The sequence below is a fragment of the Patiria miniata genome, unplaced genomic scaffold, assembly GCF_015706575.1.
Source record: "Patiria miniata isolate m_02_andy unplaced genomic scaffold, ASM1570657v1 HiC_scaffold_3, whole genome shotgun sequence".
NCBI classification, from domain to species: Eukaryota; Metazoa; Echinodermata; class Asteroidea; order Valvatida; family Asterinidae; genus Patiria; species Patiria miniata.
In genome coordinates this window covers 20,442,183-20,465,780 of record NW_024037069.1, presented here as the reverse complement: position 1 = coordinate 20,465,780, position 23,598 = coordinate 20,442,183, and the positions used below count along the sequence as shown (strand labels likewise).

The following is a 23,598-nucleotide window of genomic DNA, read 5'->3' as shown; positions in this document are numbered from 1 at the left end:
AACTCATAAAAACGAACTTGGCGAAATATATAACTCATAAAAACGAACTTGGCGAAATATATACTTGATGGCACTACAGGGCTTTCGTAGATGAGGGACTGATTCGAGTCGAGTCATTTGCTTGCAGTCGCGTCGAGCCAGTTATCCGTTAATGAGTAACGGGGGCGGGGTGGGGTGGGGGAGGGCCTGGACACCACATAACACTAGGGGCGATCTTCAGGGTATAGAATGTATATCAATACTCGCGCTTTCAGCAAAATGGCGCATTTTTAAACCATTTGTACTTTGTTTCTCCACTTTTCAGTGCTATTGAATACATTTTTGTTGATGGGATGTCCCCCCCCCAGGATTTACGCCCCTGGAACTTGGAAAATATCTAAAGTTTATCTTTGAATATTGCAGCGTCATCGTTCTGACCAATACAATGCAGGCTTGTGACATCCAGTTAGATTTGTCCAAACGCCATACCTTGTTGCACAGTGTATGCCATGTTGGGACTGCCTGTTGTCGAACCGCGTCCTGCAACAACGTGTCCTGCAACAAACGGAACAAATACTTAATGTTAAACGGGAAATATTTGGAAAACGGAAAAAGTTGGATTTCAAGGACTTGAAGAAAATACTGAACAAAGCACTCAAAACCTAGTCTATGTTATATACCATGGCGAAAGCCATGGTCTATTATGCGTGAAAAGATTCGCTCATTAATTAGGCAAGACCCGGTCTCTTGACCTCCTAGATTTTGACCAATCAGCGGGCGCTTTTTATATCGGGTCTTCGGTCTTTCACCTGTTGCGCGTCATAGACAATGGATACAAAAAAATGTGTCACGCGCTCCGTATCATGTTACGCGATATCGCGCCCGGCTGTTGTTGTATTACAAAACACTGCATTCGAATTGACCAATCAAACCATTTCAGTCCTGATTTAGGAATGAAGTGACGTCGCGATTTAGTAAAGTCGACTCCGATTGGCTGGCGCGCGGCTTGCATATATCTGCATGTCTAGACATATCAGACGTTATACAGGACTTGGCTCCGTGGATATCGGCTGATACTCAGACTACTCAAAACCAGGGGAATATCAAATTCGAAGACACTGGGAATGCAAGAGCTTTCACAGTCAATTTGTATCACTGTATCACAAACGAATTACGGTCAGATGTCAAGACGCTATTTCTAGAAACGAACTGTTATTGATCAGTTTTGGCAAAAGTTGAGTTTTTTTGTACCTATTTTGGTTAACTGAACCGATTTTATTATGGCTTGCGTTTGAAAAGGCGATGAAATGCGAAACAAAATCTCAAAAACCACATTGATAGGATTTTGGTCTTTGCATATTCATATCTCTGAAAAACGACACCAGCAAAATATAAGCTCAAGTACAAAGTCATCTTCAAAATTAAATAAATGTTTTTCTAATTATCTTACCAAAACAACAAGGGGAGTGTTAGATGTCCAGACACTTAAGGCACAGTGACGTTGTCATAGTCAATTAAAGTATTATTAAGTCAGTGCTTTATGAGTGATCGTTAACTAATATGTCAGGTGTTTTGATTATTTATTCCAATCTAGAGACGAACTATTGCTAACTAACGTGTTGGCAAATGTTTTTCACACATGTTCCTATTTTGATAAGCTTCAACTATCTCTATAATGCCTCAGTTTTAAATGGTTATTCCATAAATAGTTAAGAAAAAAATAAATTAAATTAGGTTTTGCCCTTCACCGACGTTTAAACACTGTATACTCAGTGTGTTACCTCCCGAGTGAAAGTTGGAAAAATCACTCGGGTGGGACTCGAACCCACGACCTCATGCTTTCTAGTGCAGATGTCTTACCACTTACCGAGCTAACGGTGCTATGTACATAGCAGCGGGTACCGCATAAACTATTATAAAGTTATTAAAAAATAATTTGTCTGCAGCTCTGTTTCAAAAAGTACAACTAGAGTTCATTGTAATTTTAAATCCCCTAAAAAGTTAACATTGCGATTTGTTGCGGTTTGAATTTACGTGCATGCACCTCCAGATAAGTGAATTTCATCAGCCCGTATTCAATGTTTGGAAAATTGACACCTCAGTATCACATGCTGCAGTAATTAGCCATAAGCTCCAACATGTTGAAGATGTTATCCCCAACAGATATTCATCTAAATATCTTACCTATTTTCATCAAGAGTTGAAAGAACGTTACTGCCCAAGCCAATTTCCATAGGTACGCGTTTCCTACGGCGTTCCCCATAGCGTGAGCTTCAGTTTATCAACACTCCTCAACCGCTGTTCAGAAAGGCTCGAGTGTGAATTTTGGCTAGAAGGGTAGCTGTTGAATCGAGGTTTTTTTTCTAATAACAGTGCCTATGGTTTGTCTGGCTTGGCGGTGAAACGCCCAAACTAATGAACTCTGTGATAATTAGCTCTCTTAGCGATGGCTCACATCTACACGTTGGTTTGTACCGCCGGATTGGTCGAGCCAGTTTTAGCTCGAGCTTCGCGTTATTTTCCCTCCTCTTCATAGAAACAGCAGAGAATAATTGAGCACACTAATTACTGAAGGCAAGACAAATAGCAATTACGAACATGCATTACCCAATCCGCTTGTCAGTTTCAATGACTGACACTGAAAATCTCAAATGGACTTCCTTTCTTTCTAAATTAAAACAGGAGTGTAGAGCAACATTGGAAACTCAGTAGCCCATTAAGGAGACGTACAGGAGCACGGTAACATGAAAGTCTTTACCCATTCTGTTCCTCATACCAATCGCAACTTTCCAAGAGCGCTGGCGGGTTACCTTTATCTCTACCACAAAAAAAGTGTGTATAGGAAACGCAAATGTCGCAATGCATTGCGTGTAGCCCATCAAAGCGTGGAGCCTTTTACGGATAGATCAGAAGTGTGCAAAAAGACGTCCATGTATACTGCTCGTGCCTATGACAGTGGGCAAGACAAACGGAGATCTTGTGCAGCGCAACTGTCCCACAATGCAGCGTATCCTATACCTTCACTGCACATTTCCGGTCTGCCGGCTATCAGCAACTCGGAAGTGATGACCTCGGGTCGTCAATTTGAAAAATCTGTCCAATGAGAGCCCAAAGACATGAGGTGATCAGCGCATTAGATGTATAGACCTTATTCAAGAGGAAGCCGTTTCCGATCGTGTTTCCATAATCTGTTAAACAAGCATCTGTACTGATGACGTCACGCCTTGTTTACTTGTGTGGGCTTTTCTATGGGTGTACGAAACCGTCGTCCCCGCCAGGCTCCCATAAGAAAGCACACACGTCAAAAAAGTGTGACGTCATCAATACAGAGGCTTATTGTAACCTGTTGAATTTCACATTTGGCGTGTGTTCCAAGCCTTACTGTCATTTTTTTTATGAGTCTTAAAACATTAGGGTACGTTTAATCACAAGTTTTAAACCATTCATCAGAGCAGACTGTTATTAATTTGTAATTAACTATATTTAATTGGTTTCATTTCTACTCGCAAGTTCCGAAAGTGAAGAGTTTACCTCGCTTTCAATTTGACTTGGCCGAGTCGTGAATAAAGTCTGCAGGGTGATATAGCTAGAGCAAACCTATATCTACGGACTACGTGCGTATCTGAAGGCCGCCCTAAGTGGCAATACAGCCATACCAAAAATATAGCTGAGACCGGAGGCACTGGCTGATGACAGCACTAATTACTTCTGTCAGTCACACGCGAATATTTGCTTAAATCGGCAACTTCTTCCAAATGGGTTTATTAAACCACAAATGGATGTAACGACTAATGGAGTTTTAATTAGGCAAACACAATGAAAGAAAACTAATATTGACAAGGGTATAATGCGTCAAGGACGAGGTTTTGAAGGCTAAGCTTAGCCGAGGTTTATTATGCATTTGTTTTTTTTCTTCAATACTTTGGCTCTGCCGCTGATGTCAATACCGGTCTTCTGTTATATTGGTCAAAACGTGATAACGTGGGATGACAGATTATAATTATGTCAACTAGTGATGGCAATGTCACAAACCAAACTTGAAGCCTGGTTTTCGTTTTATATTAACCTTTGGGATCGTTGTTACATTTTGATTAAAACAGTGGGACATTTGGCTTTTAATTATAATTGATGTCAGAATTGATGACTGTTTATTGATAAGAATTTTAACGAAAATTCGTTAATTCCCTTAGAAAAGGAAGCTACTATAGAGACCACAAGATGAAGTGAACTGCGAAACATTAATGCAAGGCATGAGAAATGAGTGATATCGTGAAATTATGTGTACTTTTTCATTTTTTGCGTTCAAATAAAAGATGGAAAATTCTACCTTAAAGCTGCTCTCCCCTTTCTCTTCATTATTTGTTCTTCCTTACTAATTGTTTTTACCTTGTTTAATTTTGACGAAAATATTTACTTTTGTCCATTTGGTGTCGTGTAAAAAAGTTTCCCTCCATGTTTATAACTCGAGGTAAACAACTATTCCATTGACAATTTGTTTTCAAGAAAATCTATATTTTGGGATGAAACTCAAAAATAGCTAGGGTCAGCAACGTCCAATTAACCTTAAATACAAGTAGGCCCTATGTTTGTTTTGACTAACTAGGAAGTGTAATAAATAACGACGTTAATATAATTAAGAACAACATTAAGTCTTTAGTGACAATATTCTACCACCTCAAAACACCAAGATGTCGGAGACACTCTTTAAATTCCAAAGACTAAAATTAGGAACTAGACGTTTTAGAGTGAAAATCACTCTCATTTTCGATTGAAATAGTCTGAAAAAATGAGCCACTTCAGTCGAAGCTCGAGTGAAAACTCGATCTTTACGATTGAAGAAATGTCACTCTAAAACGTCTTGTCACTAATTTCCGACTGTGGGAGTGAATCTTCACTCGAATGGAGTAAATGTTCACTCTTTAGAATTTAGAGAGCACATTACCGGTAGTAACAAATCATGGATCAGTACATATCACATTCTACACAATGCCTGAATAAATCCCCATATCTGATTGGTGGGTGGTTGATCACATGTCATTACATTATTCGTCCCAACTCACGGCACGGTCGCACGGTAAAAGAAGAAGTTCCATTCCGCTGTAAATGGAAGTTCCATTGCACGGTCGCACGATTGATGGCTCTGACCAGTCAGATGACGAGGATTTATTCAGATGTATTGTATAAAACAAATAAAAAAGGAATGTTTCACATTCGTGCAATGGAAAGAATAATTTTCAGTAGCAGATGGGATGTTCCATTCCGCTCAGCTTCGCCTCGTGTCACCGAATGGAATCATTCTTCATTGCACTCATAAACATTCATCATACGTACCGGTACATCAGGGGCCTACAATGGAATACGGACACATTTTATACAGACCAAACAATTATCTGATCAAACAATTATCTGATTATCAGACTTTTCAACCAATTACCTGTTTACAAACTTGTCACAAAAAAAGTGACAAGGCTTCCCGCCATTATATAGGTTCCTTCAGGATTGCACACTTTGGGGCTCAGTATATACACGTACAAGTTCTGCGCATTCTCACTAGATTATAAACGAATGGTTATTAGACACAATATTTTAACTAAAGAAATTGAACAACAAATTTCAAAGACAATTGAAAAATTGAACAAAGAAATTGACTGGAGCATGCAAGGCTTGAATAGCTTGACCCTGCGACCTCCGGATTACCGTTGCGGTGCTCTACCAACTGAGTTATCCAGACCTATGTTGGCGGTTCCCAAATTGGTCAATATCTTTGCTCAAGGGGCGCTAGTCAGAAGCCATAAACCAGTGTGGCCCGCTCCGGTCAATTTCTTTGTTTGAATTTTCAATTGGTATAATATTCCTAGTCAGTTTCCCTCTGCGTGGTTCATAATTCCAAAGACAATAGCTAATACTCATTGATTCCTTTGGACGCCTGGTACACGGCTCTGGGCAGCTGGTACCCGTCCCTGTTGTGCTTCTGTAACTCAAGGCACATGTAGCCGTAGTTGTCCAACGCCTCGTAAGCGTTGTCCTCGGGTACCAGACCAGGTTTGGGCAGCGGGATGGGCGGGAGCTGCTGGGTGTTGGTCTGGTACCTGGACCTTTGCCCCGGGTCGCTGAAGTTGCTGATGTTGTTGATCGCCTTAGGCTTGGCTGCAACAGAGTCTATGGGAACCATGGAACGAGACCCACCTCTGGATAGCTGTCGTCTGGTCCTGCAAAGTTTAACAATGATTTTCCCTCACTTTTCGAATAAACTCAGTGAGGTGAAATGTGAGTACTCCGCAAAACATGGGATGACCGAACAACAGAGGGCGCCACAAAATTAATCAGCGGCCATTTGGTTTTTGAGGGGAGATTTCTTGACCAAGTACATGTATAATTACGCCACCCCGAGTCTTCTGGATAACTCGCCCATAGTGAACCATATGGCATTTTCCATGCATCATACTACAACAAAGAACGTCTTGAAAAAAAGACTATCAGTACCTTCAAAATGGCCGCTGAAGTATGCCAAGTTAAAGTTAAAAGGTGTCATCAAAAGGGTCACGCCACCTTAGATTTGAACACTGATGATAGTCATATACAAGTCGGCCTATGAGGATCAACGCCCTCAGTGCTTCCGAATTGGTATAGTTTGTGTTGCTTTGCGTCATGAGAATACTGCCTCCTCTCTACTCTGACTGACCTATTTCCCTTCGGTATAGTTTTCCAGAATTTTCGAAAAAGTGACAACGTTAACTGAACGTTTATGTTACATGTATTACCTTGAATACAGGAAGCAAAGGCCGACGCATGCAACTACAGCGACGATAAGAATACTTCCGAGAACGAGGGTGGTGGTATGGTCGCTGGTGCCGCAGTAAAAGTCGTTTGCGGCGGGGGCTGAAAGAATATGGTACAACATAAGTAAGATAGACAAATCTATCAAGTTCCAAATCCTTCTTATATATAGTAAAGGTTGAGTAAAAAAAGGAACCCAAATGTCGGGACCATTGTTTGAAGTTTTGCACGTAGCACGTTCAAAATCTAGGAAATGAAAGCCCAATCCATAAGCTTTCTTTTAGTACAAGAATCATTCAAATCAGTGTACTTTTCAAGTTACGGAATGTTAAACACAACCATGCACCGTTACAGTTCTGTCCACGGATCACAAAAAGGTAAGTGTTCTTTCAGCAAAACGAAAACAAATCACATAGGGACGTGTGTGATTTTTTTTCGTGTTGCTGAAAGAACGCAGTCAACGTACACCTTGTTAGTGATCCGTGGACAGAACTTTAAAATGGTGGTTGTGTTTAAAATTCCGTAACTTAAAAAGTACACAAGCGATTTGAATAATTCTTGTACTAAAAGAAAGCTTATGAATTGGGCTCTCATATCCTAGATCTGGAAAGTGCTACATGCAGAACTTCACTAAAACAATGGTCCCAACATTTGGGTTTTGTTTTGTTTTACTCACCATGTACAGTCTGTGCGTTAGATGTTTGCATAATTTGTTTTGTTTTGTTTTACTCACCATGGGGTTAAATGGGTTAGGACGTGCTGGGATGGACTGGAGAAATGAGCAGCTCCTCTCCCACTGAAATATCCCATTACACAGCACAGCGTCTCAACATTAGCCTCTCCTAACCAAATCCTACTGTCTGGCTTCTCGCGCCAACCCTGTTTTTTACTGAACGGCAGAGGGTGTCAGCGTGTTCCTGGCGCTATAACCAGGTGCTCCGGGTAGGTGGAGCTCGTAGGCTTGGTCGCCAGTCCACCTAGGAGAGGGACAACTCTGATCTCAAACCCGGGTAGGTAGAACTCGTCAGCCTAGGACGGCTGTCTGCCTAGGAGAAGGACAACTCTGATCACAAACCCGGGCAGGTAGAGCTCGTTAGCCTTGGCTGGCAGTCTATACCCGTAGCTGTTTGCATGCGACAGCGGCCACATCCCCGGCAAAGTAATTTCAAAGGATTTAGGGTATGTCAGCCCTAGCATGTGAAGACTGATTCCCGGCAGAGTGAGCGGATGAGATCAACAGTGGATCCAACGGTCGTGAAGGCGGTGTCAGCAAGTGCTTGTGGAGCGCGTTAGAGCATGGACGTGACACATAGTAAGTCCTGGTCATTCACTGCAGCCTGGCAGTCTCCAATTGTAACGGCTTTTCGTGCCATTGGATCTAGACTCACCAGGCCGAGAGAGTGGGATTACCCCCGTGCAACGATTCTTCCACTATAAAACACTCACGCACAGGTCTGTTATGCAACTCATCACCGATCTGTCGTCCCCTTAAAAAGTCCTGCGGCGATGGGCGAGTGGCGAAGGCAACAGGTGTTTGGTGAGCACTGGCAGTTGTTAGTCACAAACCTGCACGTAGGCGGCCTTTGGGAGAGTGGTCGCTCTTCTCCTGAACTTTGAGGGCAACCAGGAGAGCTCGGCAGCACCCAGGGCGACTGGGCAGCCTCTTTAGGTTAGCACTGCCCACCCTCGCATGAGGGAGGGGGTTAGAAAAGGTACCCTAAACAAATGCTTTGCCCTCTTAAGTCTGGTCAGCTTACCGCGGTTGACAGACTCATCCAATCTGCGGTCGAAATAATAATAAAGAAAGTAAAATGAAAAGAAAACTCATCGTGGGAGCCTGGAATGTCAGAACACTCCTCGACCGAGCTAATACCAGCAGACCCGAGAGAAGAACCGCGCTAGTGGCTAGGGAACTCCAGCGCTACCGTGTCGATATCGCTGCACTCAGCGAGACCCGCTTTGCTGACGAGGGATCCCTGAAGGAAGAGGGAGGTGGATTCACTTTCTTCTGGAAAGGAAAACCGCAAGCTGAAGACCGGATCCACGGAGTAGGATTCGCCATCAGGTCAACGCTTGTGAAGAACCTTCCTGTGCTTCCAGTTGGGATTAGCGAACGACTCATGAAGCTTCGCATCCCCCTCAGTAAGAACAGGAACCTTACTATTGTTAGTGTCTACGCACCCACACTCTCAAGCACAGATGAGGCCAAAGAACAGTTCTACCAGCTCCTCGACGAGACCATCAAGACTACCCCCAAGGCTGACAAGCTTGTCATCCTCGGGGATTTCAACGCGCGAGTGGGCAGGGACTACGACAACTGGGAGAGAGTCCTAGGGCGACATGGTGTGGGAAATGTCAACGACAACGGCCTGCTCCTCCTCAGCAAGTGTGCGGAACATGGGTTGTGCATCACCAACACCTTGTTCAGGATGGCGGATAAATACAAAACCACGTGGATGCACCCAAGGTCGAAACACTGGCATATGATAGACTTTGTCATCGTACGCCAACGTGACATCAGGGACGTCTGCGTGACCCGCGCCATGAGAGGTGCTGAGTGTTGGACAGACCACAGACTAGTGAGATCGGTCATGAACCTGCACATCCCACTGCCACACAGAAATAAACCCAAGACCATCAGAGCCTCCTTCAACACTGCCAAGCTGAAGGACGAGTCCTACCTCGCCAAGTTCCAACAGACTCTCGACGAAAAATTTCAGGAGGGCCCACCCCCTGAGAGTGATAGCACCGGGAAATGGTCTGCCTTCAAGACCATCGTCTCCGAGACGGCGAAGGAGGTGCTCGGCCCGAAAGCAAGGACTCACCAAGACTGGTTTGATGAGAATGAGGAAGCTATCCAAACCGCCCTCTCTGCCAAGAACAAAGCCTACACCGAATGGCAGAACGATCCCATTTCAGTGCCCAAAAAAGCGAGGTTTAAGTCCCTCCGGGCGAAGGTGCAGGCTGAGCTGCGAGAGATGCAGGACAAGTGGTGGCAGGCGAAAGCCGAAGAGGTCCAGATGTACGCTGACACCCATAATACCAAGAAATTCTTCAGCTCCCTGAAGACAGTCTATGGCCCCTCGACCTCGGTATGCTCACCACTGCTGTCCTCGGACGGCGCAACCCTGATCAAGGACCAGGCAGGGCTCCAAGAACGCTGGAAGGAACACTTCAGCACCCTACTCAATAGACCGTCAACCGTGGACCCGGCCGCGCTTCACCAGATTCCACAGCAACCTGCAGTGGAGGAACTCGACTCTCCCCCCACAATGACAGAGATTAAGAAGGCAATCCGCCAGACCAGCTCCGGCAAAGCGTCAGGGAAGGACAGCATACCTGCAGAGATCTACAAAGCACTAGGCCCCAACGCCCTTGAAGCCTTCCACAATATTCTGCAGAGTGTGTGGGACGAGGAGAAGATGCCGGATGACTTCCGTGATGCCCTCATAGTCTCCTTGTACAAAAACAAGGGTAGCAGGGCGGACTGCGGCAACTACAGGGGCATCTCGCTTCTCTCCATTGCCGGGAAAATCTTTGCAAGGGTCATCCTCAACAGGCTGGTCACCGTCTCTGAGCGAATTCTTCCCGAAGCACAGTGTGGCTTTAGATACGACAGAAGCACGGTAGACATGATTTTTGCTGTGAGACAACTACAGGAAAAGTGTACAGAACAGAACAGGCCCTTCTATTCAGTGTTCATTGACCTGACCAAGGCGTTCGACACGGTCAACAGAGAAGCTCTCTGGACTGTGCTTGAACGCATTGGATGCCCGAAGAAGTTCATCAAAGTGATACGGCTCTTTCACGACGGCATGACCGGTCAGGTCCTCACTAGCGGCGAAGTGACCGAAGAGTTCGCAATCAGCAATGGTGTGAAACAGGGCTGCGTCTTGGCGCCGGTCCTGTTTAACATCTTTTACGCCCACATGCTATCCCACGCCGACCAAGACCTGGAGAAAGGAGTCTCCATCCGCTATCGCCTGGATGGCTCCCTCTTCAACCTCCGTCGCCTCACCGCCAAAACCAAGTGTCGTTACGACCTCATCCAAGAAGCGCTTTTTGCCGATGACTGCGCACTGATGGCCCACACAGACTCCGACCTGCAGCTCATGCTGGACCGCTTCTCAGAAGCCTGCAAGCTGTTTGGCCTGACAATCAGCCTCAGCAAGACCGAAGTGCTCCACCAGCCTGCCTTAAACAACGACTCCCCTCCTCCAACCATCACCATCGATGGCACCCGGCTCTCCAACATCCAGAGCTTCAGGTACCTGGGTAGCATCATCTCACACGATGGCTCCCTTGATGAGGAGATCAACACCCGCATCAGCAAAGCAAGCCAAGCGCTAGGGAGGCTCCGCAACAGAGTCCTGAACCAGCACAACATACGTCTGATGACCAAACTAAAAGTTTACAATGCCGTGGTTCTCCCCTCTCTCCTCTATGGATGTGAATCTTGGACACTATATCGCAGGCACATCAAAAAGCTGGAGAGCTTCCACATGCGTGCTCTCCGCTCCATCCTTGGTATCCAGTGGCATGACCGCATCACAAACCTCGAGGTTCTCGACCGTGCAAAGTCTAACAGCATAGAATCAGTGCTCATCAAGGCCCAGCTGAGATGGGTGGGGCACGTCATTCGCATGGAGGAACACCGGATGCCAAGACACCTGCTGTACGGCGAATTGGCGTGCGGCAGACGAAAGCAGGGCAGGCCCAAGAAGAGGTTCAAGGACTGCATCAAATCCAACCTCCGGATGTGCGACATACATCCTAAGGACCTTGAGTCCCACGCCAGTAATAGACCACTTTGGCGATCGCTTGTGCACAAGGCCAGCTCCAGGTTCGAGGAGGCCCGTCGACAACATCTGATTGCAGCGAGGGAAAAACGCCACCAGCGAGACAACCGGCCGACAACAACGACAACGACTGACTTCCAATGCCCCCATTGCTCCAGACTCTGTCAATCCAGCTTCGGATTGCGGAGCCATCTTCGAGTTCATCGAGTTGCCTAACTATGACGTCTTCTTCGGATCCGAAGGACCACCATTATTATTATAATTTGTTAAGATATGACAATGCAACCATGATTGCCTTTTTATTAAAAACCGATTGTTTCCCTGTGTTCCTAGATACCATATCTTCCAAACCCCAAAAGGCGGCTAATTGAAAGGCGACAACCATGAAACATCAGTAGGCTTCTTTAACACCCAAAAGCTTGGTATTATACCAACAAATGTATTGAATTGTTTACAACAATCAGATTCATATTAATATTTGAGTTTTTCAAACTTACTTACATTTCACGTAAATTTGAAGCAAAAAATTAAAAGTTTACTCTTCCCTTTCTTAAAAGTGACTTAAAGTTTTGGCAGTGAGGAACACAGTAGTTTTGATAAATGAATTCGTTATCATAAATGAGCTTTATAGACACCAGTAGATAACAGAATATTTTCCCAACCGACATATATGCGGTATCATGTTACCTCCGTTTTCCATGACGTTCACGTTGAACGAACACAGTCTCCGCCATTCGGTGGCGTTTTGCTTGATCTGATAGACCAACTCGTGGTTACCAGCGGAGAACCGGGCACCAGGTTTCGTCTGCCCGCCCCCTGCTGTGACGACATCGACCACGTGCCCGCCACCACCAATCACCTGGGGTTGGGACCACGTGACGTAGGCCTCGAGCTGGCCAGACGGTAGGTTAACTTGGACATCTTGAGGGCAGTCCTGAATGTAAGGGTCTAGTGGTTATAATAAAAAGTTAAATCGTTGTTAACGGTTTGTGGGAAAATTTAAGGATTAATAATGCGGTTTATGACGGACTTTGGTAAGGCATTTTTGCAACCTTTTAAGACGTAGGCCCTACTGCTTTTATGTCGGTGACGTCCGTACGAATGAGCCGTACTTCAAGATCGGTTAGGGGAGGGTGTTGGGGTGGTTCAAAAGTGTTTTTATTTTTTTAGGATCTCTTAAGATTTCAGTGTCGTACACAAATAAAAACAAACAGGGATTATTAAACTGAGACATGTTTTACCTCAAAGAATATTCAAGTTCAACCCCAGCAAATGTCTTACCTGTGTTTTCAACAACAACGTTGATATAGAAGACACACCCCGTGGTATATGCATTCCCGTACATGTACACGACCCTGTGATGCCCGATTGCGAACGAACTCCCAGGCTCGAAATTTGATCTGGCCATCCCCAATTCAAATCCGACGCTGAGTTCGGGCTCGGCCCAAGTGACGTAGCCATGTGTCTCACCGAGGGGCAGGGTCACACGAATGCTCTCCGGACAACTTTCGAAAGCTGAGTATAAAAAGAATCATTTTGTATAAAATGCCTAAATGCAAACAGGCCCAAGTCTGTACATTTTTTAGCAATGACACATCGGCAAAGTTAGATCCCAAAATAATCTCTGGCCGAAACTGGATTGGATTATAATTATTCTCCTTTCTTGGCCAGTGCAGATAATCTGTCTCGAAGGCGCTATCGGGAAGCTGAATCAAATCGAAATTTTGATTTTGAGTTTCATTCGTCTCGTCGATAGCGCCTCCTACTTTTGATGTCATTGGACTGCTCCTATCAGCGCCATGAATCGCCGCCAGGGATCGGCTGTACGTTATAGACGAACTTAATTCAAAGTCTTGGGCCAGGACTAGATCCAAAACAGACAACTCGTCCCCATTATGGAGTTGGTGACTGCTAATGTCCCCTTTCACTGAAATGTGTGAAGGAAACGAATGCGTTACAAAGTAGTGTGGGAAATGTTCCTTCTCATCTTCCGCATGTGCCGTGACCCCGGGCCACTGGTCAGTGCAGTGTGAACGAACAAGTGAAAACGGTCAACTCATTTTTCTCCAGGATTCGGCATCAGTAAGAGGCCTGTCAAAAGTAGGCGTGGCTTTTTGTGCCAGCGCCCTCACGTTTCATGACAATAACTCAAAAGTATTTTGTTGTGTTAATGTGTCATTTTGCGCGAATGAGGGCGTTGTGAGGAGGCGTGAGCAAGTTTACAATTTTCTATTAATTCAACAAGGACTTTTTATCATCTTGCATTTTTTAACATTGAAGTGAAGTTGCTACATTTTCCTCATTTTACGAGCAAGTTCGATCAAGGACCAATGGTTTACTAGTGGTTGGTTCGTGACGTACCTAGCGCATGCGTACTGAAATTGAAGTGCGTGGACACAAATCCGCTGACCAATAATAATAAATATTTTCAACGCTTGATGTTCCTGTTTAATGACACAAATAATGGTGATTGCGTGGTTAAAAACACCTTATACATATTCACCTTTATTATTGTACAATGGTGAACTAACATGGAAAAACTATGCAATGAAAATGAAATTTAGCACTCACAGTTTTCGTTAAGTTCCGCCATATTTGTTGATATCGGTCCCCTCTGCACTATGCTATGAAAACTTGCTATTGATAACCAGCTGTAAATCGTGGCGCGACCGCACAAGTCGCTTCAGGCTGGTCCTGAATAGTCGACTAAACTATAGCCCAACCATCGTCGGCTGTAGCGTGCGTTCATCATTAAAGAGGTTGTGGAATGCTCGAAGACATTTCCGTCATTTTTCGGGTATATGTAGCCTAAGGTGTGATGAAATAAAAACGACTATTGTTTCTGTCATGAAATGAGTACAAAAGGTACTTTTGAGAGCTTTTTTCAGGTCCAGTTTCGACCCGAACGTGCAACTGTGTGAAAGTCGTCGTTGCGGGCAGCAAACAAAACACAGTAAATCGTGACGTAATAAACAGGACTCCCAATGCCCAGTAGCATACACGAGTCCTGTTTATTACGTCACGATTTACTGTGTTTTGTTTGCTGCCCGCAACGACGACTTTCACACAGTTGCACGTTCGGGTCGAAACTGGACCTGAAAAACAGCTCTCAAAAGTACCTTTTGTACTCATATCATGACAGAAACAATAGTCGTTTTTATTTCATCACACCATAGGCTACATATACCCGAAAAATGACGGAAATGTCTTCGAGCATTCCACAACCTCTTTAAGTGTGCGTTCAGTCGAACTAACTTGCCCACTAGTTAGCGTCGTAACAGCGTCCTGACTTGCTCAAAATATGGCATATACCTTACGCGTAGCGGCCATTTTAGAAAGCTAGCAAAACACAAAGGCATTGGCCTCTAAGATGGCCGCTATACAAGGTCTATTGGTGCGGACGATCATGGACGGGGTAACATGCAGGAGCGGCTTGTCATCAAACACTGTGAAACTCCTGAAAATGGAACGTCGGATAATTTGTTTCTCTTCAATAGGCCTTTGGTTCATTTTGGGGGACAATTTTATTGAACACCGTTGCTCACAATGGTTGATACTGATGAATTCAAATGAAATATACCTCCGTTCTCGCATAGGGAGCCGCTAAAACCAACCGCACAATCGCAGGAAAAGTTTTCGTTACTGACCCGTTGGCACGTTCCGCCGTTAAGACATGGCGATCGGGAACATGGATCTATGGAAAGAGAGGTGTCAAAACAAAACACAAACCATACTTAGCAAAAAAACAAAAAAACAACAAACCAAAACAAAACGATCCGATTGTACGTAAGAAGAAGTCTATATATATTTTTTGTACGTATGAATATATTTTTTTGAACAGCGGCCGCCACTTATTATGTGGCGGCCGCTGTACAAAAAATATTTTCACAGTACAAAAAATATATATAGACTTATTGAGTGACACTATCTGTCTTCCGTAAGATTGTGAAGCGATGGATGTTGATAATTAAGAAACATCGATGAGATTCCTAAGTGAACTCAAAGATAAAAACATTTTTAGATGAAAAGCAAAACAGACATTTTTCATCTGAAGTTTTTAAACTTGACTTTAAACTGTGGTTTGGCACCGATAACTTGTTTCTTAATACCTTGGTGTTCACAGTGAGCTCCGTAGGACCCAGCGGCACACACGCAGGTATAATAACTCCCATCAGACGCCATACTATTTGAACACCCGCTACACGATGGTTTGTCATCTACACGATGGTTTGTCATCTACACGATGGTTTGTCATCTACACGATGGTTTGTCATCTACACGATGGTTTGTCATCTACACGATGGTTTGCCATCAACTAAGTCTGTTTCCTTTACCTTGCACATGCTCACAGTTAGCTCCGTAGAACCCAGCGGCACACCTGCAGGTATAAAGTCTCACGCCAGTCCTTGTGCACACTCCGCCGTTCAGACATGGTGGTGGTGAACAGGGATCTAGGAAGGAGGAAAAACAAGTTCAAAGTCATATTGCTGTTAAATCAATGCATATTGGGCGTCCGCAGGGGTGTCAATGGGGGTGGGATGGGCAAATGTCTCCCGCCCGGCCTCGAAAATTTGATAAATTGAGAATCTACAAGGATTGTGGGAAGTAATGTGCTTTGCCCCCCCCCCTCCAGAAAAAAAATCCTGGCGACGGTCATGTTTATTGCTTGTAGTTTTTTCGAAGAAAATGATAAACTGGATCTTTATTTGCTTTCTAGCTAAAGGGTAGCGAGCCTTCCGAAACACGAAATAAAGTCGAAATATTATGGATGTCTTAATTTACAAAGCGATTGCAGAGACCGACGTAACTTCTGGGGGGGGGGGGGGGAGGGCACCACGCATGCATCTACTTTTCAAGGGGGAATTTTTGTTTTCAAATAGGGGAGGGGGACATGGACATCTGCCGGGGGACACGTTCCCCCCCCCCCCCCCCCCCCCCCCCCCGTAGTTGCCCACTGATTACAGCGTTTCACTTACCAGCGTTGAAAGCAACTTGAACGTAAAACGAGCATGTAGCCGTATTCCCCGCGGCATCTATTGCAGTATAGGCGATGGAATGTGTTCCTTCGTGAAAGCGGGAACCAGACGGAAGCCCGGCCGTTTGGTAGAGAGTCACCGTTCCACCGCCGCTGTCGGTGGCGTTTGGTGGGGGCCAGGACACCGACACACCGGCAGTCGCGTTGCCCACCGATCCGGTCCGGTCAATGTTTCCCGGGCAGGTAACAAATTGCGGAGGGATGAAATCAACTGACAAAGCCACGAAACATATGCAAAAAATGCTTAAACTCTCAGAAATAAAATAGAAGAAAATGAGAACTGTATTGTCCTCTTTAATTTCTTTTTGTGGCAGCGCCCTCATGTTTTATGACAATAACTCAAAAGTATTTTGTTGTGTTAGGCCCTAATTGTGTCATTTTGCGCGAATGAGGGCGTTGTGAGGAGACGTGAGCAAGTTTACATTTTCTATTAATTCAACAAGGACTTTTGATCATCTTGCATTTTTTTTAACATTGAAGTGAAGTTGCTACATTTTTTTCATTTACGAGCAAGTTCGATCAAGGACCAATGGTTTACTAGTGGTTGGTTTGTGACGTACCTAGCGCATGCGCACTGAAATTGAAGTGCGTGGACACAAATCCGCTGAACAATAATAATTAATATTTTCAACGCTTGATGTTTCTGTTTAATTACACAAATAATGGTGATTGCGTGGTTAAGGACACCTTAATACATATTCACCTTTATTATTGTACAATGGTGAACTAACATGGAAAAACTATGCAATGATGAAATTTAGCACTCACAGTTTTCGTTAAGTTCCGCCATATTTGTTGATATCGGTCCCCTCTGCACTATGCTATGAAAACTTGCTATTGATAACCAGCTATAAATCGTGGCGCGACCGCACAAGTCGCTTTAGGCTGGTCCTGAATAGTCGACTAAACTATAGCCCAACCATCTTCGGCTGTAGCGTGCGTTCATCATTTAGTGTGCGTTCAGTCGAACTAACTTGCCCACTAGTTAGCGTCGTAACAGCGTCCTGATTTGCTCAAAATATGGCATATACCTTACGCGTAGCGGCCATTTTAGAAGGCTAGCAAAACACAAAGGCATTGCCCTCTAAGATGGCTGCTATACAAGGTCTATTGGTGCGGACGATCATGGACGGGGTAACATGCAGGAGTGCTTGTCATCAAACAAGCGTCGGATAATTTGTTTCTCTTCAATAGGCCTTTGATTAATTTTTGGGGACAATTTTATTGAACACCTTTGCTCACAATAGTTGATACTGATGAATTCAAATCAAATATACCTCCGTTCTCGCATAGGGAGCCGCTAAAACCGACCGCACAGTCGCAGGAAAAGTTCTCGTTACTGACCCGGTGGCACGTTCCGCCGTTATGACATGGCGATCGGGAACATGGATCTATGGAAAGGGAGATGTCAAAACAAACACAAACCATGCTTAGCATAAAAAAAAAAACCAAAGCAAAACGATCCGATTGTACGGAAGACGGATAGTACCAATCAATAAGTCTGAGTATATATTTTTTGTACGTGTGAATATATTGAGTGACACTATCTGTCTTCCGTAAGATTGTGAAGCAATGGAAGTGGATAATAAAGAAACATGGATGAGATTCTTAAGTGAACACAAAGAGAAAAATCTTTCTAGTTGAAATGCAAAACAGACATTTTTCATCTGAAGTGTTTTAACTTGACTTTAAACTGTGGTTTGGCACCGATAACGTGTTTCTTAATACCTTGGTGTTCACAGTTAGCTCCGTAGGACCCAGCGGCACACACGCAGGTATAATAACTCCCAAGAGACGCCATACACGATCCGCCGTTTTGACAGGGTGGTGGCGAACATGGATCTAAGAAGAGTACAACAAGGAGAACAGGACAGGAACACTTTGACGATGAGACACACGAAAAGCTACAATCTCCGTTTTATTAATGGCTATAGGCACGCACTGGCACCAAATTAATGATGATGCTATGAACTTAGAAAGCGTTGTACAAATCAAGCCAGGATAAATTGGTATATAGGTCCTAGCTCTAAAAGCATTTTGGCAACAAGGGCTTCAATCGCTTCTCAAAAGTGGGGGACGGTACATACATGTCAGCTTACTAACGGCGTATGGTTTGGGGCCCGCATAGGGGCCCCGAAAAAAATGGACGCCATTTCTGCGGCCATTTCTGACCACTTTAACCAAGTTAGTTTCATCATTTAAACTTCATTTTAGAGTTTGGAGTCACTGAATCAGCTATTTCGAGCTCATAGAATGTAGGGGACGAAAACTTGGCGACCGTGTACAAAACATATGGGAGGTCTTCCTTATAAGTAAAAACAAAAGAGAGATAATAGGGGGTCGCTGATTGCAGGCAGAAACGGCCTATATAATTATGTGTTTTATGGCGCATTGCGGTATTTTCGTAGGCCCTCAAATGTTTCGTAGGCCCCAAATTTTTCGTAGGCCCCTGAATTTTTCGTAGACCCCTGAATTTTTCGTAGGCCCTAGGAACAGTGCCTACTGTGCCTATTGGGTAATCCGGGCCTGGTCCACACAGGATGACGGTGAACATGGATCTTAAGAGTGGAACAAGGAGAACGGGACATGACCACTTCCACGCACGGTGAGACACACAAAAAGCTTACAATCCCCGTGTCTAGTGTGAAAAGCACTCCCACACAAGCAATAATTCTCCTACACGGGGCCAGCGCTCAACACGGGTACTGATCGGGCCCAGGGTTGAGAGGCTCTTTCCGGATAGAAAATCCAAAATCTGCTGCCGACCTGGGGTACAACCCAGTTAAGTGTGAACGATATGGCTTCCTAGTATACTAGTGTTCGGTGGGTCTCGGTTTCGCTTATACGGCGAGACGATAGTTCGAAAATGCCTCAGAATTCTGGCACTAGACGTAAGTCTATATCTGGGAATTATTTGGTATAGGCTCGGTTATAGTTACGTTAATGTTAGCCTCGGATCCGTATATAGCATGAATTTGAATTTCAAAGATCATGGTGCTTGAAACCGATAGCAAATTTTAGGGGGAAGCGGTTATCGGTGTATAATGTCTGATGGACAATTTATATAGCGGTAATGATGAAGGATCCATTGTCTTTCAGTTGGTTAATGTGATCGCGTGCGAAGTAGTGATTACATGTTACGGATCCGAAACAAATGGTGCAGCGGCGTGTTTAGAGGGGCGGGATAGGGGGTAAACTTTGTTCAAAAGAGGGAGGAGTATATAAGGGAAAAGAGGTTGGGGTTAGGGACTGGTGGGTAGAGCGATTGAGCTGTTTTGTACCGTGGGGTAGTGTGAGTTTAAACTTGGACAGATTTGTTTTGAGTCTGTCTTATTATATTTAATATAAAGAAATTGTTTGTTATTTTAGGGGCACGTTGTTTGTGTTCTCATTCTAGTTGAACAATGCCTTCATCTACAAGAACTCCAAGGAAATCATGAATAACTAACCTGGGGTTGGGCTGGGCGTTGTTGATGCATGATCGTACACCTCACAGTGTGTACCGGTATAGCCTGGCCTACAGGAGCAATCATATCTGCCTACACCGTCGTTGCAAACACCGCCATTAAGGCATGGGACTGACGCACATTCATTTAAATCTAGCAGAAGCAAAGAAAATAGGATGCATTTACTAAAATTCCTCTTTTACGCAACTCGATACATTATTGAAACACTCTGGGTTGAAAAAGTACAAAAGAATGGTTAATTACTTATCGCCAAAGTGTGGGATTCATATTCCGTATATTATTCACGTTTCAGTTCTCAGTATTCATTTAAAATCAGAAGTAGTCAATAAATCAATGAATAACTTCCTTTGCTAATTTATGTTGTCCACCAGTAGTAGTTGTAGTACAACTATTTGCATTCTTATATTTGCAAAAAGTATAATGTACAAATAAGTTTCTGATTTTTGATTACTCATTTCATAACTAGACAAATGGTATTATGAAATAAATTTGTGTACTAAAATTGACCTTACTCCAAAAAAAAAACTAAATCCAACCCAAATCGTATGTTGCAATTTTGAAAATATCAGCAAACTTTGGAAAAAATGAGTGGACAATTTTTGTGTAGGCCTATATTGGTAAAGTTGTTTGCGTTTATACCTGCATCACATCGAACACCGACATATCCTGTTGTGCAAACACACAGGTATGAGTTGGTCGCAGAAACACAAAGCCCTCCATTCAGACATGGGTGAGACGAACAGTAATCTTCAAGAAATAGAAATAAAAGGAATTCATTCGACTGGAAGCTAAAATGGTTTTAATTTGAAAAACGATTTGTGCTGAATCTCGGTAACAGATAATCCTTGGCCATATTCTTGTTGATTTCCCCGCCATTCTTTACAGTGAAATTTAAAGCCCTGGTAGTTGACTGATAACTGGTAGTTGACTTGATAACTGGTAGTTTTCCTCACAGATAAGCACCAGACATCTACCAGGATGGAGTCAATAGGGTCAGCCTACGGAACTTTATCATTCAGCAATCTATCTTCCTCCATGATTAAATCAATCCTTCTCGCAATTAAAAAGGAAATACTTAAATGTCATTTCCGCAGCCCTTGGCCCCTTACCAGTGCCGATGCTCGTTTGATCCCAAATCTGCAGCCGACCCAGACTCGTGTTCGAGTCCGATGCCGGGGACTTGGTTTCACTTACGGCAAGACGACAGTATGAAAATGCCATAGATTGGTTAGAATTCTGGCACTAGACGTAGGCCTATCTGGGAATTATTTGGTAGGGTTGGATATAGTTTTTTTTCCATAAAAGTATTAGTTTGTCAATCTCCAGAGAATGTTTATCACCATTCAAAAGAGCACGGCTTAAGGGCGTCCTTTCGTTTGTGTTAAGCAACCCGTATTGATCATAAGTTGAATAATTTGTTTCAAATCATATTTTTAATTAAAGTTATATTAATTTTATCACGCACTTCAGTCAACCCTGGAAGTTATCAGGCAATACTCAATTCAGATTAAAAAGTTATAAATGAAAGTGTTTTGTCAATTTAAACCTTAAATCGTTTGTAATTACTTTGATTTAGTCATGATGACGTCATGATCAAGGCATGGTTTATCGGATCACAAATGTAAACATGACTCTTAGTTTTGTGTATCGTCGTGTTAGTGCAAAAAGTCGTAATTCAGTTTTGAGTCGTTTCGAGAAAAGCGCATGTAGCTTTGAGGTGGCTCGCTACATTTTTGCGTTTCATTGAATTAAAAGATAAAGTAACCTCAGGAAGATAATTTATTCAGAAACATGTTCAATATGTTGAACTCTTTGTTATCGCCCGTAAATTTAGATAAAAGAACTTTTGAATGAATGAGATCAACATACGACGTTTTCGCTTAAAACGACGTGCTATGTATAATATTGTCAAAACGTCGTAACTCGTCGAGGTAATATACGACGTTTTGCATTGTGCAGTAAAACATATAAGGAAACTGTCAAAAATTAAGACGTTTTAAATGCCTTAAGTTAAACTCTATTGCTTGTAGTTTGTAACAGAAACTTTTAATCATGATCTTTTTTAAAAAGGTTTGCTTTCTAGCTACATGGGTTTCGAGTCTTGTGCTACATGGGATAAAGTCAATATAGATGTCTAAATTTACAAAGCGATTACAGAAACTGACGTATAACTTCTGGGGGGCCACTAGGGGTGCATCAACTTTCAAGGGACGGAATTTTTGTTTTCAAATAAGGGAGGGAGACATGGACATCCACCGGGGGGACACGTTCCCCCTTGCCCCCTGTAGTTTACCCCACTGATTTATACAGCGTTTCACTTACCAGCGTTGAAAGCAACTTGAACGTAAAACGAGCATGTAGCCGTATTCCCCGCAGCATCCGTTGCAGTATAGGCGATGAAATGTGTTCCTTCGTGAAAGCGGGAACCAGACGGAAGCCCGGCCGTTTGGTAGAGACTCACCGTTCCACCGCCGCTGTCGGTGGCGTTTGGTGGGGGCCAGGACACCGACACACCGGCAGTCGCGTTGCCCACCGATCCGGTCCGGTCAATGTTTCCCGGGCAGGTAACAAATTGCGGAGGGATGAAATCACCTGACAAAGCCACGAAATATATGCAAAAAAGGCTTAAACTCTCAGAAATAAAATGAAAGAAAATGAGAACTGTATTGTCCTGTATATTTTCTCCTTTTTTTGTAAAGGTGTTAGGGTGGTCTAAGGGGCGTGGCTGTGTAAGTGAAGTGGGGGAAAAGGAGGGGGAGGGTATACGTTTGGATTTCAAACAAAACTACGATGTCTGTAAAATTGCCCTTACCTGATCTTTCGGGAAACGCTTCTACGCAATCTGTCAATTACAAACAAAATATTTTCATTAGTTATTATATCATGATTTTTGGGCCCCCCAAAAAAATTGTGTTCTGGATCCGCCCGTGGATATAGTAAGTCAGTCAGTCAGTCACTAAGTCCAGTCATTGAGTCATCCAGAGAGGTAACATTAAGATGACTCTATAAGTTGGCCCACTGGGACCATAAAAAACCCACTGGCTGTACACCATTCTTACCAGTGATTGTAGTAATCTGAATTAACACCACCGCTGCGGCTAGTTGAGGCCACCCCGCGAATCGGTGCGATCCACCGGCCATCGCGTGTCGTCGCGCCCTGCTAGATTCAGTTTGCCGGACCTTTCAGTGCCGTTATATTTTTCAGAACGAGTCCGTAATAATCGCGGTGCTTAATCAAGACGTGTCATCGCTGCAGCCAGAAGTAGATGATTGTTTTTTTAGCCGACTGGGGATGGAATCGCAAGCCAAAATGCCCCAGTGAGCCTAAAATGTTTGTTTTATTGTCCGTTTCTATTCGCGGGTTTGAGCCGCCGTTTGAAGAGCTCAAGTTATTAGATTAATTATTTTGCTTTTAACCAGACGTCAGTTTTCATAAAATCCGTCTCTCATCATTAAGGCCAAAAAAAAAAATCGGTCTCTGGTCAGACCGAAGTTCCAGAATTGATGCGCCGACGCGTTTTTTTTTTTTTTTTTTTGGGGG

General features: G+C 43.8%; 1 protein-coding gene across 1 annotated transcript; it reads right to left on the bottom strand.

Annotated features, from left to right (window-relative positions):
* Positions 1 to 5,193: 5,193 nt before the first annotated feature.
* Positions 5,194 to 23,198, bottom strand: LOC119736547. The gene is made up of 14 exons (XM_038210560.1): positions 23,117 to 23,198; positions 22,870 to 22,899; positions 22,380 to 22,649; positions 20,697 to 20,804; positions 20,040 to 20,189; positions 18,319 to 18,432; positions 17,868 to 17,981; positions 16,532 to 16,801; positions 15,890 to 16,006; positions 15,136 to 15,249; positions 12,837 to 13,070; positions 12,243 to 12,503; positions 6,741 to 6,858; positions 5,194 to 6,188 (listed from the first exon to the last, which is right to left on the bottom strand). The coding sequence occupies exons 1-14, from the start codon at positions 23,196 to 23,198 to the stop codon at positions 5,879 to 5,881; spliced, it is 2,292 nt and encodes a 763-aa protein (XP_038066488.1). The 3' UTR covers positions 5,194 to 5,878.
* Between the last annotated feature and the right edge of the window lie 400 nt (positions 23,199 to 23,598).

Bases quoted from the DNA above. Each gene is read 5' to 3' on its own strand.
- LOC119736547 (XM_038210560.1), bottom strand. From the start codon at position 23,198: ATGGCCGGTGGATCGCACCGATTCGCGGGGTGGCCTCAACTAGCCGCA. The intron at 17,982-18,318 runs GTATTAAGAAAC...CCCTTTCCATAG, and splicing joins AGCTAACTGTGAACACCAAG to ATCCATGTTCCCGATCGCCA. The intron at 15,250-15,889 runs GTAAAGGAAACA...CTCTTTCCATAG, and splicing joins TAACTGTGAGCATGTGCAAG to ATCCATGTTCCCGATCGCCA.